General features: G+C 47.0%; 3 protein-coding genes across 3 annotated transcripts; 2 read left to right on the top strand and 1 right to left on the bottom strand.

Annotated features, from left to right (window-relative positions):
* Window positions 1–795: 795 nt before the first annotated feature.
* Window positions 796–1827, top strand: ALTATR162_LOCUS4971 (uncharacterized protein; the record flags this gene model as incomplete). The annotated part of the gene is made up of 1 exon (XM_043312587.1): window positions 796–1827. The coding sequence occupies one exon, from the start codon at window positions 796–798 to the stop codon at window positions 1825–1827; it is 1032 nt and encodes a 343-aa protein (XP_043168522.1).
* Window positions 1828–3253: 1426 nt separating this feature from the next.
* Window positions 3254–4667, top strand: ALTATR162_LOCUS4970 (uncharacterized protein; the record flags this gene model as incomplete). Its single annotated transcript, XM_043312586.1, has 5 exons — window positions 3254–3640; window positions 3697–3977; window positions 4029–4363; window positions 4420–4592; window positions 4635–4667. 5 exons carry the CDS (start codon window positions 3254–3256, stop codon window positions 4665–4667), a joined length of 1209 nt encoding a protein of 402 aa, XP_043168521.1.
* A 16-nt stretch (window positions 4668–4683) lies between these two features.
* On the bottom strand, window positions 4684–6363 carry ALTATR162_LOCUS4969 (uncharacterized protein; the record flags this gene model as incomplete). The annotated part of the gene is made up of 1 exon (XM_043312585.1): window positions 4684–6363. One exon carries the CDS (start codon window positions 6361–6363, stop codon window positions 4684–4686), a length of 1680 nt encoding a protein of 559 aa, XP_043168520.1.
* Window positions 6364–17143: the final 10780 nt, after the last annotated feature.

The raw sequence follows: 17143 nt of genomic DNA, 5'->3' as shown, positions 1-17143 counted from the left end.
CTCGCTTCTAGATCACAAGGTCAGAGAGGATACCTAGGTAGTGCACGCTAGCGCATGCAGGCTCTACCGGTATGACCGTGCTGCACCACCAAAGATCAACAGCGCGGTTTCGGCAATTCTCTCTTCTTCCTAACTTTGCAAGAACAATGGTTTTGAAAGCGGCGACAGGACTGGAGCTGTGCTGCAGGAGCTACAAATGGCCTCACTGCGCTTTGTTTTTTTTAGTGTACCGAAACATCTTTTCTTTTTGAGCCGTGCACCTTCTAGAAACCGAAAACTAGCCGAGAGGCTAATTGTAGCGACTTTCATACACCCCATTGCCGGCTTCTTTCCCTACTAGCAACGGCCCAATTTCGGTATCGTGGGAGGAAAGATCAAGTGCTGTCATGCTTAGTGCCTCCTTCACTTGCCTGATCTCGATGACATCCACTCTTCCGAATCATACCACCTATGCTACTGCAGGTCCGTGGCGGACGATGACAGATAACACCCATCACAGTGCATTGGGTAAGTTGGTATGACCACGTTCACGAGACTAACCCCCAAGCTGCTGTTTCTAGATGTCGGCATTTCAGTCGGCTTCTCGGTCGGTATATTGACAGTGCATCTAGACAGGAGACATCAGGCTCTGAAGCATGCTCAACAGTATATCTCAGGTAGCAGAACAAGGTCGAGAGTTGTTCTTTCGCTGCAAACATTTCATCGAAACGACTATTCACCAAGATTACCACTACGGTCACTTCCAAAGTGCTTGTCGAAACCATTTTCTGCAGTTTTAACAATTCAACCATCAATATGATGAACGTTCCTAAACAGCAGAAAGCAATCGTCTTCAACACCAAAACAAACAGCCTCTCTTTTACTGATTCTGCTCCGATCGTTATCGCTGCAGACGAGCTGTTGATCAAAGTCCATAGCACTGCTATCACCAACGGCGAGCTCAATTGGGGGTCATTCATCAACTGGCCAGAGGAGCAAATTCCCTGCTATGATGTTAGCGGAACAGTACTTTCTATACCGACTGTGTCTGGTCCATCCCACAGCTTTAAAGAAGGTGACAGGGTCTTCGGAAGAATCATGGCGAACCGCAGAGGCGCAGCCCAGGAGTATGCCAGCATTCTACCATCTGAGGCTGCGCTAGTGCCCAAGGGTCTCGATATGGACAGTGCTGCATGCGTCCCAATGAGTGCACACACTGCATGGCAAGCGATTTTCGAGAAAGGCCTTCTGACTGGCTCCTTCACGCCAACTTCCGTACCGCATGTCAACTCTGTCGGCGAAACAGTCCTCAACCAAGCAAGGGGAAAGCGGGTCCTCGTACTTGGTGCAGCGGGCGGCGTAGGCCTATTAGGCGTCCAGTTCGCAAAGCTGGCAGGCGCATTTGTCGCTGGCACAGCAAGTGCGAAGAATGAGGATTTTCTGAAGGGCTTGAATGTCGATGCGGTGATCGACTACACAAAACTTTCCATCGCCGAATATGTTTCCTCCAACGACAAATTCGATATCGTCTTCGACTGTGTAGGTGGTAAATCAATGCTTGATGGTTGGAGCGGTATCAAAGACAACGGAGTTTACGTTTCCGTCGTTCCGGGATTTACAGAGCCTGAAGGCGGCAAGCCGGTCGGTGTGAGAACTGAGTGGTTCGTCATGGAACCGAGGAGTGAGGAGTTGGCGGGGATCAGCAGGTTCTTTGAGAAGGGTATGCTGAAGGTAAGTGTGGATAGTGTGTGGAAGCTTGAGGAATTTCGTGAGGCGTTTGGCAAGACGGCGACAGGACATGCAAGGGGGAAAGTTGTGCTCAAAGTTAGTGATGAGGAGGAGGAGTAGGTTTAGAGACTCCAATGTTACATCTGACGATGCTTTTGTTAGATACTGCAACGACAGCGGGATAATAACCATTCTCTCTCGCGCGTTAGATTTATTCGCTTTAGTCGTTTGACGTTATCTGCTCTCGCAACCGGGTAGTCGAAGCAGCTCACAGCTCGCAGCTCGCATCCACGGCAGCCAGCGCTTTCTGTCGACAAAGGCAATCTCTTCTGCCTACTATAAGTTGTCTGGACCTTCTCCTTCACAGTAACTTGAATTTTGGACCCCATCGAAACAAAGGCATACATACCTTCAACCCTAGTGCTATATTCGATCGCTCCGCCGACAGCCAGTCAGAGTCCGCTGACTTGTCGGCGCCTACTCCCTTCCATTACATCGGCGTAGACTGGCGCGGAACAAACAGAGCGTTCGAAGCAAGCTTACGAATTTAGAAGAGCTATACCGCAGTTCCAAGAAGGCAAGTGCAAAGTTCTAATGCCTCTTATGAGGCAGAAGAAGCGTGCGCGTTGTGCTGTAGGTAATGCAGGTGGTCCTTCGACCGCAAAGCGCCCCCGACTCCTCCACCCAAATGAATTCCCGCAGCCACAAAATCAATCGATGAAGAAAGCATGAACAGGAATGTTTGTCGCATAGGTTTCCAAAGTGCGTCACCAGCAGACCCCATGATAATAGGAATTCTGTGTGGCTTTACAGCCTTATCCTTCGTGGTGATGATGGTGGCCATTGCGCGCATTCGGCGGACGCCCCACCCGCTCATCGCTCAACAATGTCGGTTAGCCGGACGCCGAGATTGCGACGTTAAGATAGAGCGGAGCTTAAATGGCTTTCGATAGTCCGCCAGCGTGATATCGTTGCACTTGTTCTAGTCAAACACACTATAATGGAACAAACTCCGCTCGAGCTCCATCCCACATCGCGTTTGCAACGACCGGTTTCCCGAGTTGCGCTTGCGTGCATACAATGTCGTTCACGAAAAGTCCGGTGCGACGCTACACTGCCGAGCTGCAACCGCTGTCTCGCCGATACGAAGACGTGCAAATATCAAATGTCGCGACGTGGTGGGCGGCCCCGTCGGCCAGCAGCCACTTCTGAACAACACCATCAATCGCAATGGGACAACATCTCCGCGACAGCTAATGAACCCTTAGCTAGCAACTCGTTTGGCACAGGAACAGGGGGAAGCTCGTCGCAAAGCGATCCTGACACTGCGATAAACACATCGAACGTCAACGGTGTTACACTTGGCGACACTCATCTTACGCAAGCGCAGGTCGACCAGCTTTTGACCAAATATTACGTCTTTTTTCACGTCGCACATCCATGCGTGCTCCCCAGATGGTCACTTCTGCTACGGCTTGACAGCGAGCCAATTGTATCCGATACCTTACTTCCAGTTTTGCTATACATCGGTTCCATATACAACAACATGGTCGACTCAGGTCCTTTGGCAAAAGCTGCTTCCCAAGCTGTCTCTTCGGCACGAGTACGCTCGAGACCACTTAGCCCGTATTATATCCAAGCATTACTTCTGTACGCTATCGCAGTGTACTGGTGTAGTGAGCCAGAAAGAGGACGAGACCTGCTGAACGAGGTCATCTGTAAGGCGCTTACGTTGGGAATGCAGAAGATGGATTTCGCATCACAATATGGCCAAGGTGATCCGGTTCTACAAGAAAGCTGGAGGCGCACGTGGTGGATGATTTACGTTACCGATGCACATATCGCGGGGAGTACTCACTCCTTTCCTACACAAAGCGGAGCTGTGGAGATGACAGTTGGACTGCCCTGTGAGGAGCACAAGTATGAGTCTGGTGTAAGACCACCTGAATGCTGGGACGAATGAGCGTAAGACTTATCCAGTATCTGTAGGATATTCCCCCGCCAGCAACGTTGCGTAGTTATGACATTCGTGAATTCTCTGACGTAGAGTTCTCGTCATTCGCTGAGCTGATTGGCTTCACCCGAGGCATCAATCAAGCACTAGCGACGCAGCGAATGGGCGGCATTGAAAATGCGAAAATGATGGCGGAGACAGCGGATAATACAATGATGGCATGGTGCTCTCTTCTACCTGTCTCAAAGCGAAGAATTCTTCGAGATGATGGGAGCGTAGATGAACATCTGTTCAAGGCCAACATGCTGATGCATGCGTATGTTGACATTTGTTTTGAAACAGAGCAACGTCAGCTGATTCATTGTAGTTACATTGTTGATCTGCACCGTCAGCTATCCACACTCAAGTACTTTCCAATAGAATCAGTCTCAAGGTGCGTGCCGCCTCCACCCCCAGATTCAAACGAGGCCATTGAAGACGAAGCCCACATCCACACCGCCAAGGTTCTGCTCTCTATCGACAAGCTCAGCAGTCTTCTTACGCTTCCAACACGCTTCAGCGAGCATACCCCCTTCATCATATGTATGATCACGTTGATGACCATTGCGCATCTTTCCGCCTGTCGTTACATCTTCAAAGAGCCGAGGCTATCATTGGAGCGTGAGAAGATTCGGCTCAAGATGGGCGTGTTAAAGATGCTAGGTAAGCAAAATCTCTGCTCACATAGCTTAAAGGAGATGCTAATCTCGTACTGCTAGGTGAATTCTGGCCTTCAGGGAAGAGGGAGTACCACGACATGGGTATTATTGCTCGGGAGATGCTGGCGTTAAAAGACGAGGAGGTAGAGATACCCAGTATGACTGGACTGGTGCCACTAGATGCTCTGGCATTCAATTTCGACTTCGATATCGACTGGGCTTGCGAACCCTTTGTAAGTACGAGTGCAGTAGGCTCTAGAACGGATATAATCTAGACCTACCTGCTCTACCGTCAAGCGACTGCATAGGATGCTACGAGAGTGGCTAGACTAGTAGGACTGGTAACCCCAAAATGCTGAAACAAGACGCCAGATCCCAGTTCGTCATTCTCAGAAACCCTCTTCTCTGCCACACCTTCTCCATGATCTGGCGTGCGTCATCCAATGCCCCAGCTGTATGAACCTTGCCTAGGCCTGCGAGAAGCCCCAAGAAGAATGGCTCCTCTTCCTCCAGTGCCAAACAGCCCGCGACGCATATCGGCCAAACGAGAGTGCGCAGCTGGTACGGCGGGACGTCTTTGAGCAATACGATAATTTCGGCAACGTTGGTCCTGATATCCAGACTGGACAACTGCCAACCAGATACCACAACTGTAAGGTACAGTTGTGCTGCATGAGCCCATATCAGCGTTGACATTGAAGACGCTGAGGGGTTGGGAGCTGTATCAAGCGGTCCACCAAGGTGAGAATGAGGTACAAATCTCGTGGTATTCTCGTTTTGGATACCAAAGACGTCGCTTTTGAGAGAATGGGCGATGTGCGAGGCGCGATCAACAAGGTCCATGACATTCAAGCTGTTGGTAGAGACCTGTTCATTTTTCCAACTGTTTAGCATCGATATTTCGGCAATGGACCGCATGATGCCATTGCGGCATCCAATGACAGTGGAGAGGTGAATCTCGACATCGCTGGGGAGACTGATTCCGTCGTCTATCTCAGCGAGGAGTTTCGCATGATAAGAACGAAGCGTTGGGGGTTCTTGGAGAGTAATACTTGCTATGATATCGATGAAGATCAGGAACGCTGCACAAAATCTGAACCCAGCTTGCGAGGGCGACCAGATGTGAGTGCCATCGGTGGGGTTAGTCCATAGCGGGAGCTCGATTTCTAGAAGGGCTGTTGTGAGTGTAGACTGCATGTGACCTTCGCGGGACGAGCTATCGCAGGTCATGATATCCCTGAGCAAAGCATATGCAGGAGGGAGATGGGAGTTCCAAGGGGCGGCATGGCCCAAAACCATCTCGAAGATGAGGAGATGAACTACGTTCTCCAAGGCTTCGACTCTTACTATCTGCTCTGTTCCTTGTGTGTTCAGATCGAGAGTTAGTATATTCGTTCTCATGCTATCGAAACAATTTTGAGTATATTGCTCGACTTCATCCCACCGCAACAGTCTACAGTCCGCATGATCGCCAGAAGTACCCTCCAGGTCGACGAGCGCCATGGTCAAGAAGTAGCACGATATGCTGAGCGCGGCATGGTGTGCGATGTGGCTCTTCCCAAGTAATTGTAGGAGCCAGCTCCGGCCTGTGTGGAAGAGGGAAGGTCGGTAGAAGGGGAATAGTGCTGGGAACGCAAAGCTGATGTATTTGTTGATGAAGTCTGCTTCGATGGGTGAGGATGGCCCTACGGTTTGCGAGTAGTGATAGTGTTGTAGAGCGTTAGGTAGCAGGGAAAAAGGAAATGGCGCGGGGACAGTGGGAGATGCCGAAATGCTTGTTGAGGCCGATGACTGATTGTTTGGTACGACAGAACCCACGAGGTCGATGGACAATGTATCCTTCGATACCACAATATCGGGAATGATGTTGAACTGATGCATAGTGTCTTCCTGCGCAACTCGGCTCGTGGACTTGTTGAACTTCTCCCTCCTCATTGCTGCTTTGCGTTTGACTTCTTCCTTGAGCAAGGCGGCTTTCCGTCGTTGTTGCCCGTCAGTTTCCATCCAGTGGGGCTTCGGTCCGTAGACGCAGGTAATCTCTAGGCTATCGCAGTCTCCGCATGTTGGTTGTATCTTATCGCATTTCTTGCGGCGCAGTTTGCACGTCCAGCAACTATCATACCTCCCACATGCATGTCTTCTTGTGACTGGCATGGTCGTAATGTTATAGTAGCGATATTCGCAAGTCTGCGAACTTCAAGAAAGAGTGTTAGTGCTGATTAGGCGTTCCCTCGGGCCTTGGAATACCGTGCCCGTGCGCGAAACGAGCCAGTTTGCTGGGCGCTTAAAAAGCTGCAACGCGCTGCTGCAACCGCACAAAAATATCACAATACACCTAAAGGACCCAAGCGAAAAGCTACACACAGTGCTGCAAAAGATCTAACAAACTGTCGTTGTGTTGTAGCTGCACGCAGTGGTGTTGACGCTGAACCTCCAGCTGCGATTCCCCCACCCCAAATCACTAAGCGCGGCCGCAACAGCAGATTACCAGCTAAAGTCCCGCCCTACGTTACGAGAAACCCAGTGTGACGAGAAACTGTTCAGATCTTGAGCTTTTACCAGCGCTGCACTGATGCAAATAGTATGATGAGCGTATTGCTAAATTGAAAGACAAACCTGTTTTCTTGTGCTTGCTTTGAGGATGAAGTGGTGCTGGAATGTTTGCTATCCTCGCGCTCTTATTGGTCGTTCGCTGCACACTGGGTTTCTCGTCACATAGGACGGGAGGTTAAATATGAATAGTACGAATTGTTCGCAAGCATGTAATTAGTGCAACACGAAGTTATCGCAATATTATCACGATTTGCTGTGGCTCTACAGCTTTATTTTGCTATCGTCAACTTATCGTTGGGGTAGCTCGTAACGCGAACTGGCTCGTTACGCGCACAGAGACGGTAGTGAAACTTGGCACCCAGTGGCGGAGCATCAGCGCCCTTATTGCCTAATGTATTGTATTGTAAAGAATACTGCGCTGTGCAAGTCCTGTATGCCACTCAAAATAGGCGTAGCGCATGCTGCTGGCTTTCTAGAAGCATTTATGACCGCGCTTATGCAGAGCCGTTGTGCGCAGGGTGATCTGTTCCCCGTTTGGAGTTTGCGCAGACGTTCCTCGTCTTTCCTTTCCTATTGCTAACAAGTCCGCCGCGATGAACAAGGCCAGCCGTGTGCTAGCGCAACCCGTCGCTCGATCGAAGAAAAGGCCGAACGCTAACAGTACCTTACTCCGTACGAGGAGGACGCTCTCGTCTATTTCTCTCATAGTTGTCTGATCTCGGACAGCCTGTGCGCATTAAGTACATACGTTTCCTAGCTTTCTGCGTCACCTGCCAGCGACCCTAGACCGATCGCCCGCCAAAGCCGCCTGGCAAGAACTAGACTCAAGGTTTTGAGAAACACCATTCTGCTCGCTTGGTCGCACCTACGGATGCTCGGATTGAAAGGCACAGCTAACGAACTTTCAGCAAAGAGGTATCTCTACTGAATAGAGGGGTCTGGTCTGTGTAGGAGCGTAGGGGTAGGCGTCGTCTTGATGAAACAACTGTGGTTACTGGTGCAGGTGTGTCGCTACAAGATCTACAGTCTCTAGTTCGACCTAGATGCTGACGCTGGCAGGAGATGTATGACTAGAACAAACTTTGCTCTACTAGGTAGACAGGTCTATGTCAGCAACGGGCGACATCATCAGACCTATGTACTTCGTGTCGGTGTAGTTCCCGACAAATCTTACTCTACTCCGCAGCGGTGCTTTATACGCTTTAGAGCCCGTATCTCGGTAACGAAACGTTCAACACATTCGATCCTTTGTACACTAAACGCAGTACTCTGCAGTACTCACTTTAGTGCATACTCTTGGACGCTGATTAAGCTAAGAACCTGAACAACCTGGCCAAACTCCCCTAGAACTGCGGATCCCCTTTCATTTCGAGCGGAAGAGGCTCATGTACTCGGGAATAGCCAGTACTAGCCCTTTTCGCCCTTCTTAGGATCTACAGACCTTTGTCATCACCAAGTATTAAGCAGCCACAAGCTGTAAGCACCGGCTGGGCCGAAGGCATAGCAGAAGCAGACATGCCATCAATCAAGTCAATCAATCTAAGGCAGCCGATTGAGCTTGATTGAAGTTTTATAAGGTCGCGATTAAGATTAACTTAATTAAAGCTGTTTTAGAGTCGTAATTAATTAAAGATTAATGCTCTTAATCATGTTTAGTATGCGATCTAGAGCGATCTTATATAGCTAACGTAGGTCACAAGCGAGTGGAACCTTCAAGCGAGTGGAACCTTCAAGCGAGTGGAACCTTTTTGCCAAGACCCAACCAAACTTGAAGCCTACCTGTAATGTCTCAACGCAACAATGTTAAAAAGACCTTAAACGAAAGAAATATACAGCTTGCCTTACAGGCTATCCAACAAGACGCGACATTTAAGCCGCGACGCGCTGCAGCTACCTACAACGTCTCTAAAAGCACACTACGAAGACGACTCGCTGGAACGCCCTATCGACGCGATTGTGAGCCTAAATTAATAGCTCTTCGAGGATCTAAAGAGGTAGCGATTGTTAGGCATGTTCTTAAGCTAATAGAGCAAGGATATCCGCCTAGGCTTGCTGACGTTGAAGAGATAGCTAATTCTTTGCTTAAGATCTGTAATTAGAAGCTAGTTGGCAAGAGGTAGGCTGCAAACTTTGTAAAGCGTCGCCCTAAGCTTAAAGTTAAGTTTAATCGAAAGTACGACTATAGTAGAGCCCTCTGCGAGGATCCTGAGGTTATACAAGGCTGGTTCCGCCTAGTACAGAATACGAAGGCTAAGTGTCACGATGTTCCATCACCACAGGATTCCAGCCACAGACTAGTGAGCTACCGGGAACCCTTCGGGGCACCGTCGGCTCACACTAGCCACAATCACGTGACGTAGGTATATATCATCCCTCTGAGAGGCTTGATAGCTCCTTAAGGATTCGTCTCAATACAAGCCTATACTGATATCTTAGTGCCTGCCCAACTACTCCTCACAATTCGAATCCTTCTTACTCCTTGTCGGACGGACAGTCGTTAAGATATCCTTTTTACTCTATTTTAAACACTTCGCTATAAGTGTTCCTATTAAAGCCGCGAAAAGATAAGCTCTTTACGCAATACACGAGGTAAGTAAGCTGCCTGTTGGGCAACCGACACCTCCCTAGACTAGGACCGCAGCGTTGCTAATTAATCTGCGACTGAGCAACAGGCTTAACGCGAAACCACCACGTAAGAGGATGAACTCCTCTAGCGTGAGACACCTAAGGGTGTTTACCGCAACGAGCCTAAGGGCTGTCGCGATAATAGCGAGGACTCCTCTAAGGGGGAAGCCTCCGACCCCGAAAACCCTCTAGGGACCCCTCGGAGCGAAGAAGGGCAGCCCTTGCGCAACCCCTTACTTAACTACGGGAAGGCGCGCAGCACCTTACCTATTAGATCGCATCGATTAGCGGTAGGGGATCTATCCCTCTACCGCACCTAGTTAGTAATAGAGCTTTGTACTGCGCATATGCACTACGATAATGCTGCAGCGTCTAGTACTACTATACCTTCCTATAATAGGATAGGCAATAACAACAACAGCGCAACCTATAGCTCTACCTATGGGCTGTCGCATGCCTAGACACTAGCCGCTAGCACCTAAGATTAGGTAGCCTAAGTAACAAACGCCCTTTAGGAAGCTAAAGACAGAGGCGAACCTAAAGAGCGCCTAGTAAGACTCCGCGAAAGAGTAGCTACTAATAACCTCCTCCTTACGGCTTAGGCAGTCGTTAGAGAGACAACGGGCAAACCTAGTAGCACTACAGATAACGCATCTAAACTGCTAAGGGCCCTAAATGCGGCTACTCCTTAGCCTAAACTAGGGGACACTAGTAAGTTAGCTACCCCTTAGCAGGTAGACTAATAGATTAGAGACGTTAAGGGCGTCTTTAAGATAGCTACCGTTTACGAGGACAGCTATACTAGGACCCTTTAGGCCCTAGGTACTATCTCCTATTTAGTGCACTGAGAACTCCTTATGCAACGGTTTAGGGACAGACTACTAAAGGGATAGGATTAGGTCAAGAACGAGGAGCGCAACCTCGTTTAAGATCCCCTCTTTACAAAGTATAATAACTATACTAAGTTCTTTAACTTTGTCTAGAAGGACACTAATTTAGTAAACACTTTCTTACTACAGCTTAGCAAGAGAGAGTCTTTGCTCCTACGCAGCTTCTTTAAAACACTAGATAATAAGGATAATAATAAAGCTAAGATCGCCTTTGTCTAAGCTAAGATCCTAGACATTATAAGGCGTAAAATGCAGCGGCACGGCGGGTTTGAGACTATTTACACCTAGATAGACTTCGAGCGAGCACTGCGCAACGCAGAGACGGCTAATTGTACTGTAATCGCCCTGTCGCTATCCTAGGGTAGCTCTAATAGCTTTAGCGGACGTTAAGGTAAGCGTCTAAATGCCTAAACTAACTAAGGTAGTAAGAGGCAAGATCGTAAGCCTTCTACACAGCTAGGCTGAACCTCCCTAGGCTGCTCTAACAGTAGGCTAAAGGGTAACCGTCTATTTACCCCCTAATATTCCTCTAACTAAGGGTATAGAGATCGTTGCCGTAATAGTAGTTACAATAGTAGACGCAACACTAATAAGCAAGAGGACTGTTAAGACAGTAAGCAACCTTAACCTTATTAGAAACAGCGCAACTAAGACAACTAAGGCAGATCTAATAAATCCTAAGACTTAGGAAAAGCTAACCCCTAGTTGCAAATCTCTCCTAATTGCTACTAGGGAAGAACTCTAACAGGAGGCAGCTTTGCATCGCCGTAGATGTAGAGGTACAACTCCCTAACGGCACTGCGGTGCCTCTCTAAGCTCTTTACAACTCTAGAGCTAAGATTAATATTATTAGCCTCTAAGCCGTACAACGCTATAAGATAGAACACTTACTGTTTTATTCCCGCCTAACGGCGGGGTTCCTAGACAACTAGGAACTGCAGCTTTAAAAACCGTACGATGTTACTGTTAAATGCAGCGACGACGAAGGCACTCCTAAAACCGTAGGGCCCTAAAGATTCTAGTTAGCAGACTTTAAGGGGTACAACATAGTTTTAGGGTACCTATAGCTGCGCGATGCTAATCCGCAGATCTGTTTCTTAAAGGGGACGTTCTAATAGTAGCCTAAGGGCGACACAGACTAAATCTAAATTACTAACGCTAGCAACCTGCTACACGACATTGCTAAGGGAGAACGAGCCTACGTGCTACACTCTAGGGGACTGTTATGCTTAACGATCTTAGAATAAGTTAGGAAACTGCTTAAGGACGCTAAAAAGCAACACACGCCTAAAACTCTAACCCTGCAGCTAGGACTAAGCGGCGACGAGATTAGGGATAATAACTAGTACGACTATTAAGGCATCCTCTAGGTTAAAACCTAGGTAGACAGGACAAAAGCCTACCTTAACAAGTGCATTGCTAACGCACTAGATCTAGCTGGCCTCCCTAAGGAGGCTACCTACTGCCTTGTAGCAGCGGTATTTAACGGAGACCCTTAGCGTGCTGCAGTGCCTCTACACAAGGGCTGCTCTCTCTCTAATAGGGAGGAGAGTCTACTAGAACCCTACCTAGCAGACGATAAACTAGATCCTAAAGAACTAAAGCACGTCCTAAGCAAGCTACATCACAGATAGCTAGCCTTTAGTAAGCGGCAGACACGTATAGTCTGCCTAAACAGCGAATACGATTACGCGATAAAGATTAAGGAGGGGAAGAAGATCCTAAACCTCCTAATATACAACCTCTTTAGCAGGGAGCTAGAGATACTACGGGAATACCTCGCTGCGGCGCAGGAGAAGGGATAGATTAGACCTAGCAAGTCGCCGGTCGGAGCACCTATCCTCTTCGTCCTAAAGTTAGATAGCATAATGCAATTGTGCGTTAACTATTATAGCCTTAACAAGGTCACGATTAAGGACTAGTACCTTATCCTGCTCGTTAGCGAGATGTTAGACTAGTTGTTAAAAGCTGCTATCTACACTAAGCTAGATCTTCGCGACGCCTATTATAGGCTCTAGATCTAGGAGGGGGATAAATAGAAGACAGCTTTTAAAACCCGATACGGGCATTACGAGTACAACGTAATGCCGTTCGGTCTAGCGAACGCCCTAGCAACGTTCTAGTCCTATGTCTACTAAGCCCTTAGAGGCCTAGTTAACTGTACCTACGTAGTATACCTAGACGACATCCTTATCTACTCTAAAAATAAGGCAGAACACGACTAGCACGTTAAAGAGGTGCTAGATTAACTAGTCTAATAGGGGTTATTTTGTAAGGCGAGCAAGTGCGCCTTCTTAACGAAGTTAGTAGAGTTCTTAGGCTTTATTGTTACCCTAGGCAGCGTCGTAATAGACCTAGCGAGAGTGCAGATAATACAAGAATAGCTAGAACTAACAGGATACAAAGACATCTAAGTCTTCCTAGGGTTCTGCAACTTCTACAGACAGTTTATCTATAATTACTCTGCTATTGTCTGCCCGCTAGTAGACCTTATAACACGCGCCTAATTACTACTAACGCCCTATACTAATCTTAAAGCGGGAGAAGTTTAGAAGAAAAAGGTAAAGAGTTGCAAAGGGCTAACTAAATAGTACCTCCCTTAGTTATAGCCTAAGGACGCCTAAGAGGCTTTTAGAACACTGCGACAGAAGTTTACGGAGGCCCCTGTACTCTAACACTTCGACCTAACTAAGCTAGTAATAGTGCTAACTAACGCATCTAACTTCGCTATAGCAGCAATCCTCCTCTAACCTACGGATATAGATGTCTTTACAGAGAAGCACTAGAAACTAGTGGCCTTCTAGAGCAAGAAGTTTACTAGCCTGTTACTAAGGTGGCACACCTACGATAAAGAACTATCTGCAATAGTTAAGTTGTTTAAGACGTAGCGGCACTACCTTAAACATGCTCTGTCTACGATCTAGGTACTCTCTAATTATAACAACCTAAGGTACTTTATAACTACGAAGGAACTCTCCCCTAAGCAAGCGCGCTAGGCAGAAGAACTAGCTAGGTTCGATTTTAAAATTAAATATAAACCTAGGGCTAACAACCCTGCGGACGGCCTATTAAGGAGACCTAACTACGCGCAAGGCCTCTAGGTTAGTAAGTAAAAAGCACTGCAAGATGCTATGCTGCTAACCCTCTAGCAAAAGCTTTAAATATAGACTATCTAGATGTCTATAGCTTCTAGTACTACTCTAGAAGTACGGGGCAGCGAACCCCCTAATAGAGGACTAGAGCGGTCCCGTTAACTATCTAGAACACTTGCTCTAGAGCTAGAATTCCCTAACACGTTGTTAGACCCTAGCAATAAGTCGCCCGTCCTACCTCGCACTTAACTTACAGGCAAAGAATGCTAGTGTAAGGAGGAAACCTACGAAGCTAGGGGAGAGAAATTTAATGTAGCCTAAAGCCTCCTCTAAAGCCTTAATAGCAAATACCTCTCGCTAAATAGCTTAGCGCATAAAGCTGCGCAAGGCGATAACGCCTTCGCACTAGAACCCTTAGACCTCCTACTCTAACACATTAGACTAGTTTAGGAACGTAATTAGGCCTATTACGGGAATAAAGCGCTAACGCGTTAAGCGGAGGGCAAGGCAAATAAGACAGCTAATATGTGGGAAGTTAACCTTACTAGCATCTTGCGCAGGAACAGGAAAGTGTGGATACCCGAAGACGCAGCACTCCGCGCGAACCTCCTTATAAGGAATTACAATAATCCTATAGGCGGACACTACGGCGTTAACAAGACAGTCGCTGTCCTTAAAATAAAGTACTAGTAGCTACATGCGAAGCGCGACGTTAGTAAATACATCTAGCGGTGCGCCGCCTATTAGCTAAACAAGATCCGCAGGCATAAGCTATAGGGGCAACTTGTCCCTCTACTAGTGCTAGATACTGCATAGCAGCATTACTCCTTAGACTTTGTTACTAACCTGCTAAAGTTACAAGATAATTAAGGAAACACTTTTAATGCAATCCTTGTCTTAGTAGACAGGTTCTTAAAATACGTCTATTACCTCCCTGTAGTAAAGACAATAACTGCCTAGGGCGTTGCTAACATCCTACTACGGCAATGTTTCCTAAAGATAGGTCTGCCTAACACACTAGTGTTAGATAGAGGCTTAGTCTTCACTAGCTAGTTCTAGTTAGACATATACTTCTACCTAAAGATAGACTACTGCCTAAGCACTGCGTTCTACCCTTAGACAGACAGGCAGACTAAACAACAGAATTAGGAACTAGAAACCTACCTCTGCATCTACATAGGATACTAGTAGGACGACTAGGTTAGCCTGCTGCCCTACGCAGAGTACGCATACAACTTAAAGGAACACTCTGCACACGGGCAATTGCCTATAAGAGTAGCCTTCGGAACAAACCCTAAGGGGTTTAATAGAGTACCTAATAAGTATTAGTTACAAAAACTACCTATATTATAGGCAGAAGGCGGGCTAACACTAGAACTGCGACGGCAGGTTAGCTACTAACTTACTAAGTAGGCAGATATAAGCAGCGCAGCTAAATCTAGTTTAGAAAAGGCCTAGCGTATAAACGCAAAATAGTACAACACGTCTAGACTACCACTCTACTTCGCGGAAGGCGACTTAGTCTTGCTTTAATTAAAGAACATTACTATAAGCTAACCCTCTAAGAAGATAGATGCTAGGTACCTAGGACTATTTACAGTTACTAAGAAGATCGGTAAGCTAGCATACAGACTCGACCTCCCTCCGTCGATAGCCCGTATACACCCTGTCTTTAACATTGCACTCCTAGAACCCTAGAATAAACCCTTTAAGTTTACTAAGTTTAAACTAGGACTAATCTAGATACTAAAAGATGTCTCTATAAGAGATAGATACGAGGTAGAAGGCATCCTAGAACACAGGGAGACTATAGCAAGAGGCTAGGAATACAAGGTTAAGTAGCTAGGATAGCTAACCTAGGATTGCACCTAGGAACTAGAAGACTACTTAGACAACTGCGAGTAAATCCTTGCAGAATACATAGCTAACCTAAGGGACGTATCACGGGCACGCGGTAGGAGCCGTACGGCCTAAGGACGGCCTATAGCTACGCTAACAACTCGTTACTAGACCTAAGGGTCTAAGAGAGGGAGGGGACGCAAGGGGAAGCTGTAAGCAACCCTATGTTATGCGCAAAGTAGAAAGCATTACTAGGACAACAAAACTAAGTTCTTAGAAGAAGATGTTATTCTACAAATACACTACAAACCCTAGAAGAACTACTAGAGACCTTAGTTACCCTTAGGGAAGTTACTAGCTCCTCTTATTAGGGTATTAGAGGAACAACGTTTAGAGTTGTAACGGCGCTTAGTTAGGGAGCTGCTGGCCTTACTTACATTTAGATATAGCGCCTAAACCTTATAACCGCCTAGAACCTTACGACTATAGTAGTACTAGCGCTTCTCTCGTTCTAACGCGGTACTATCCTTAGAGAATAAAGCCCTCTTAAGGCTAGCGTCTACTATAACATTAGAAGGCGCGTTTAAACCCTAAGAACCTAAGCTAGTAGTATAGCGCTTAAGGTTAAAGGTGCAGGAGACTTAACGCGCCTTAGCCTACTTAACGTCGGACATCTTAGAGTAGGTAATCTTACGCTTAACCTAGGCGGCATGTTTAGAGAACGCAGTACGGAGCTCCTTCGCGTAGTCAAAGGCCCGCTTCTAGTACTCGCAGATGTTCTCGTTAGCGTTAAACATCTCCTGCTCTTATCCCTCTAAGTAGCTACTATCCCTTATAGCGTTAATGCTCTTGCAGGCAGCGTAATTAATAAGGTACATAAGCAGGTTAACAGCGCGGCGGAAGGGAGGATTAACCTATAAGACATTAGTAAGGACTATTACGATAGCAACTAGCACTTACAGGAGAACAACCTAACTTATAAGCCTTATAACAACTACTGCAGACACTATAGGAGCTGTTGCGCTTGCAGAACTCGTCCTCTATAAAGGCCTAGGCAAATCCCTTTATAGTCCTGTCGCTAACCCTAGGCTTACTAACGGTAACTAGCGCTACAAGGCAAGACTAGTAGGCGAACCTTACTAGCTAAGGCTAGGCTTGTAGGTGCTAAGGCAGGTTATAGATGTAGGACGGGATGCTGCTCGAAGGGACAGCGCTAGAGATAGTGCTAGCGTAGATAGTTATTGTAGTGTTAATGCAGTAGACTGTTATTGTTGTTGTAATAAAGGTTAGATGTAGAAAAGATTCTAAAACACTGCAACTTATACCCTATTACCTCGCGCTCTTACATGCCTAAGGGGTCTCTGTAGTCGCAGCGGTGCCTTACTACTTACCTTACTATAGGGTCGCAAACATAGTAAAATGCGCTTAATACCTTAACAATACTACGTAAACACTAAGCTACGTGCTAGATAGTTACAAGACAAACAGGCTAAACACCCTATTATTTACCGCGGTAAAGCTAGGAGATAGCTAGGTAATGTGGCTGCGGCTATAGTAACCTAAAGTGCGCAGAGCATAGTAAGATTTTTTCCTTATAGAGGTTTTTTACATGCCCCTAGCGTTTAGGTCGCAGGATAACAACGGGCAGTAATCGGACTAACGCTAACAGCAACACAGTAACGTAAAGCGCAGACGGGCTCTAAGCGTAAAAGTATTGCGCTAACATTGTAAAAACTGTTGTAAGAGTTAGGACGACTCTTAAGAAGGGGGGGGGCTATTGTTACG

This window comes from Alternaria atra (genome assembly GCF_907166805.1).
Source record: "Alternaria atra isolate CS162 genome assembly, contig: 23, whole genome shotgun sequence".
In the NCBI taxonomy this organism is placed as follows: domain Eukaryota; kingdom Fungi; phylum Ascomycota; class Dothideomycetes; order Pleosporales; family Pleosporaceae; genus Alternaria; species Alternaria atra.
Note: the sequence above shows the minus strand (reverse complement) of the source record. Positions and strands in the feature narration are given on the sequence as shown.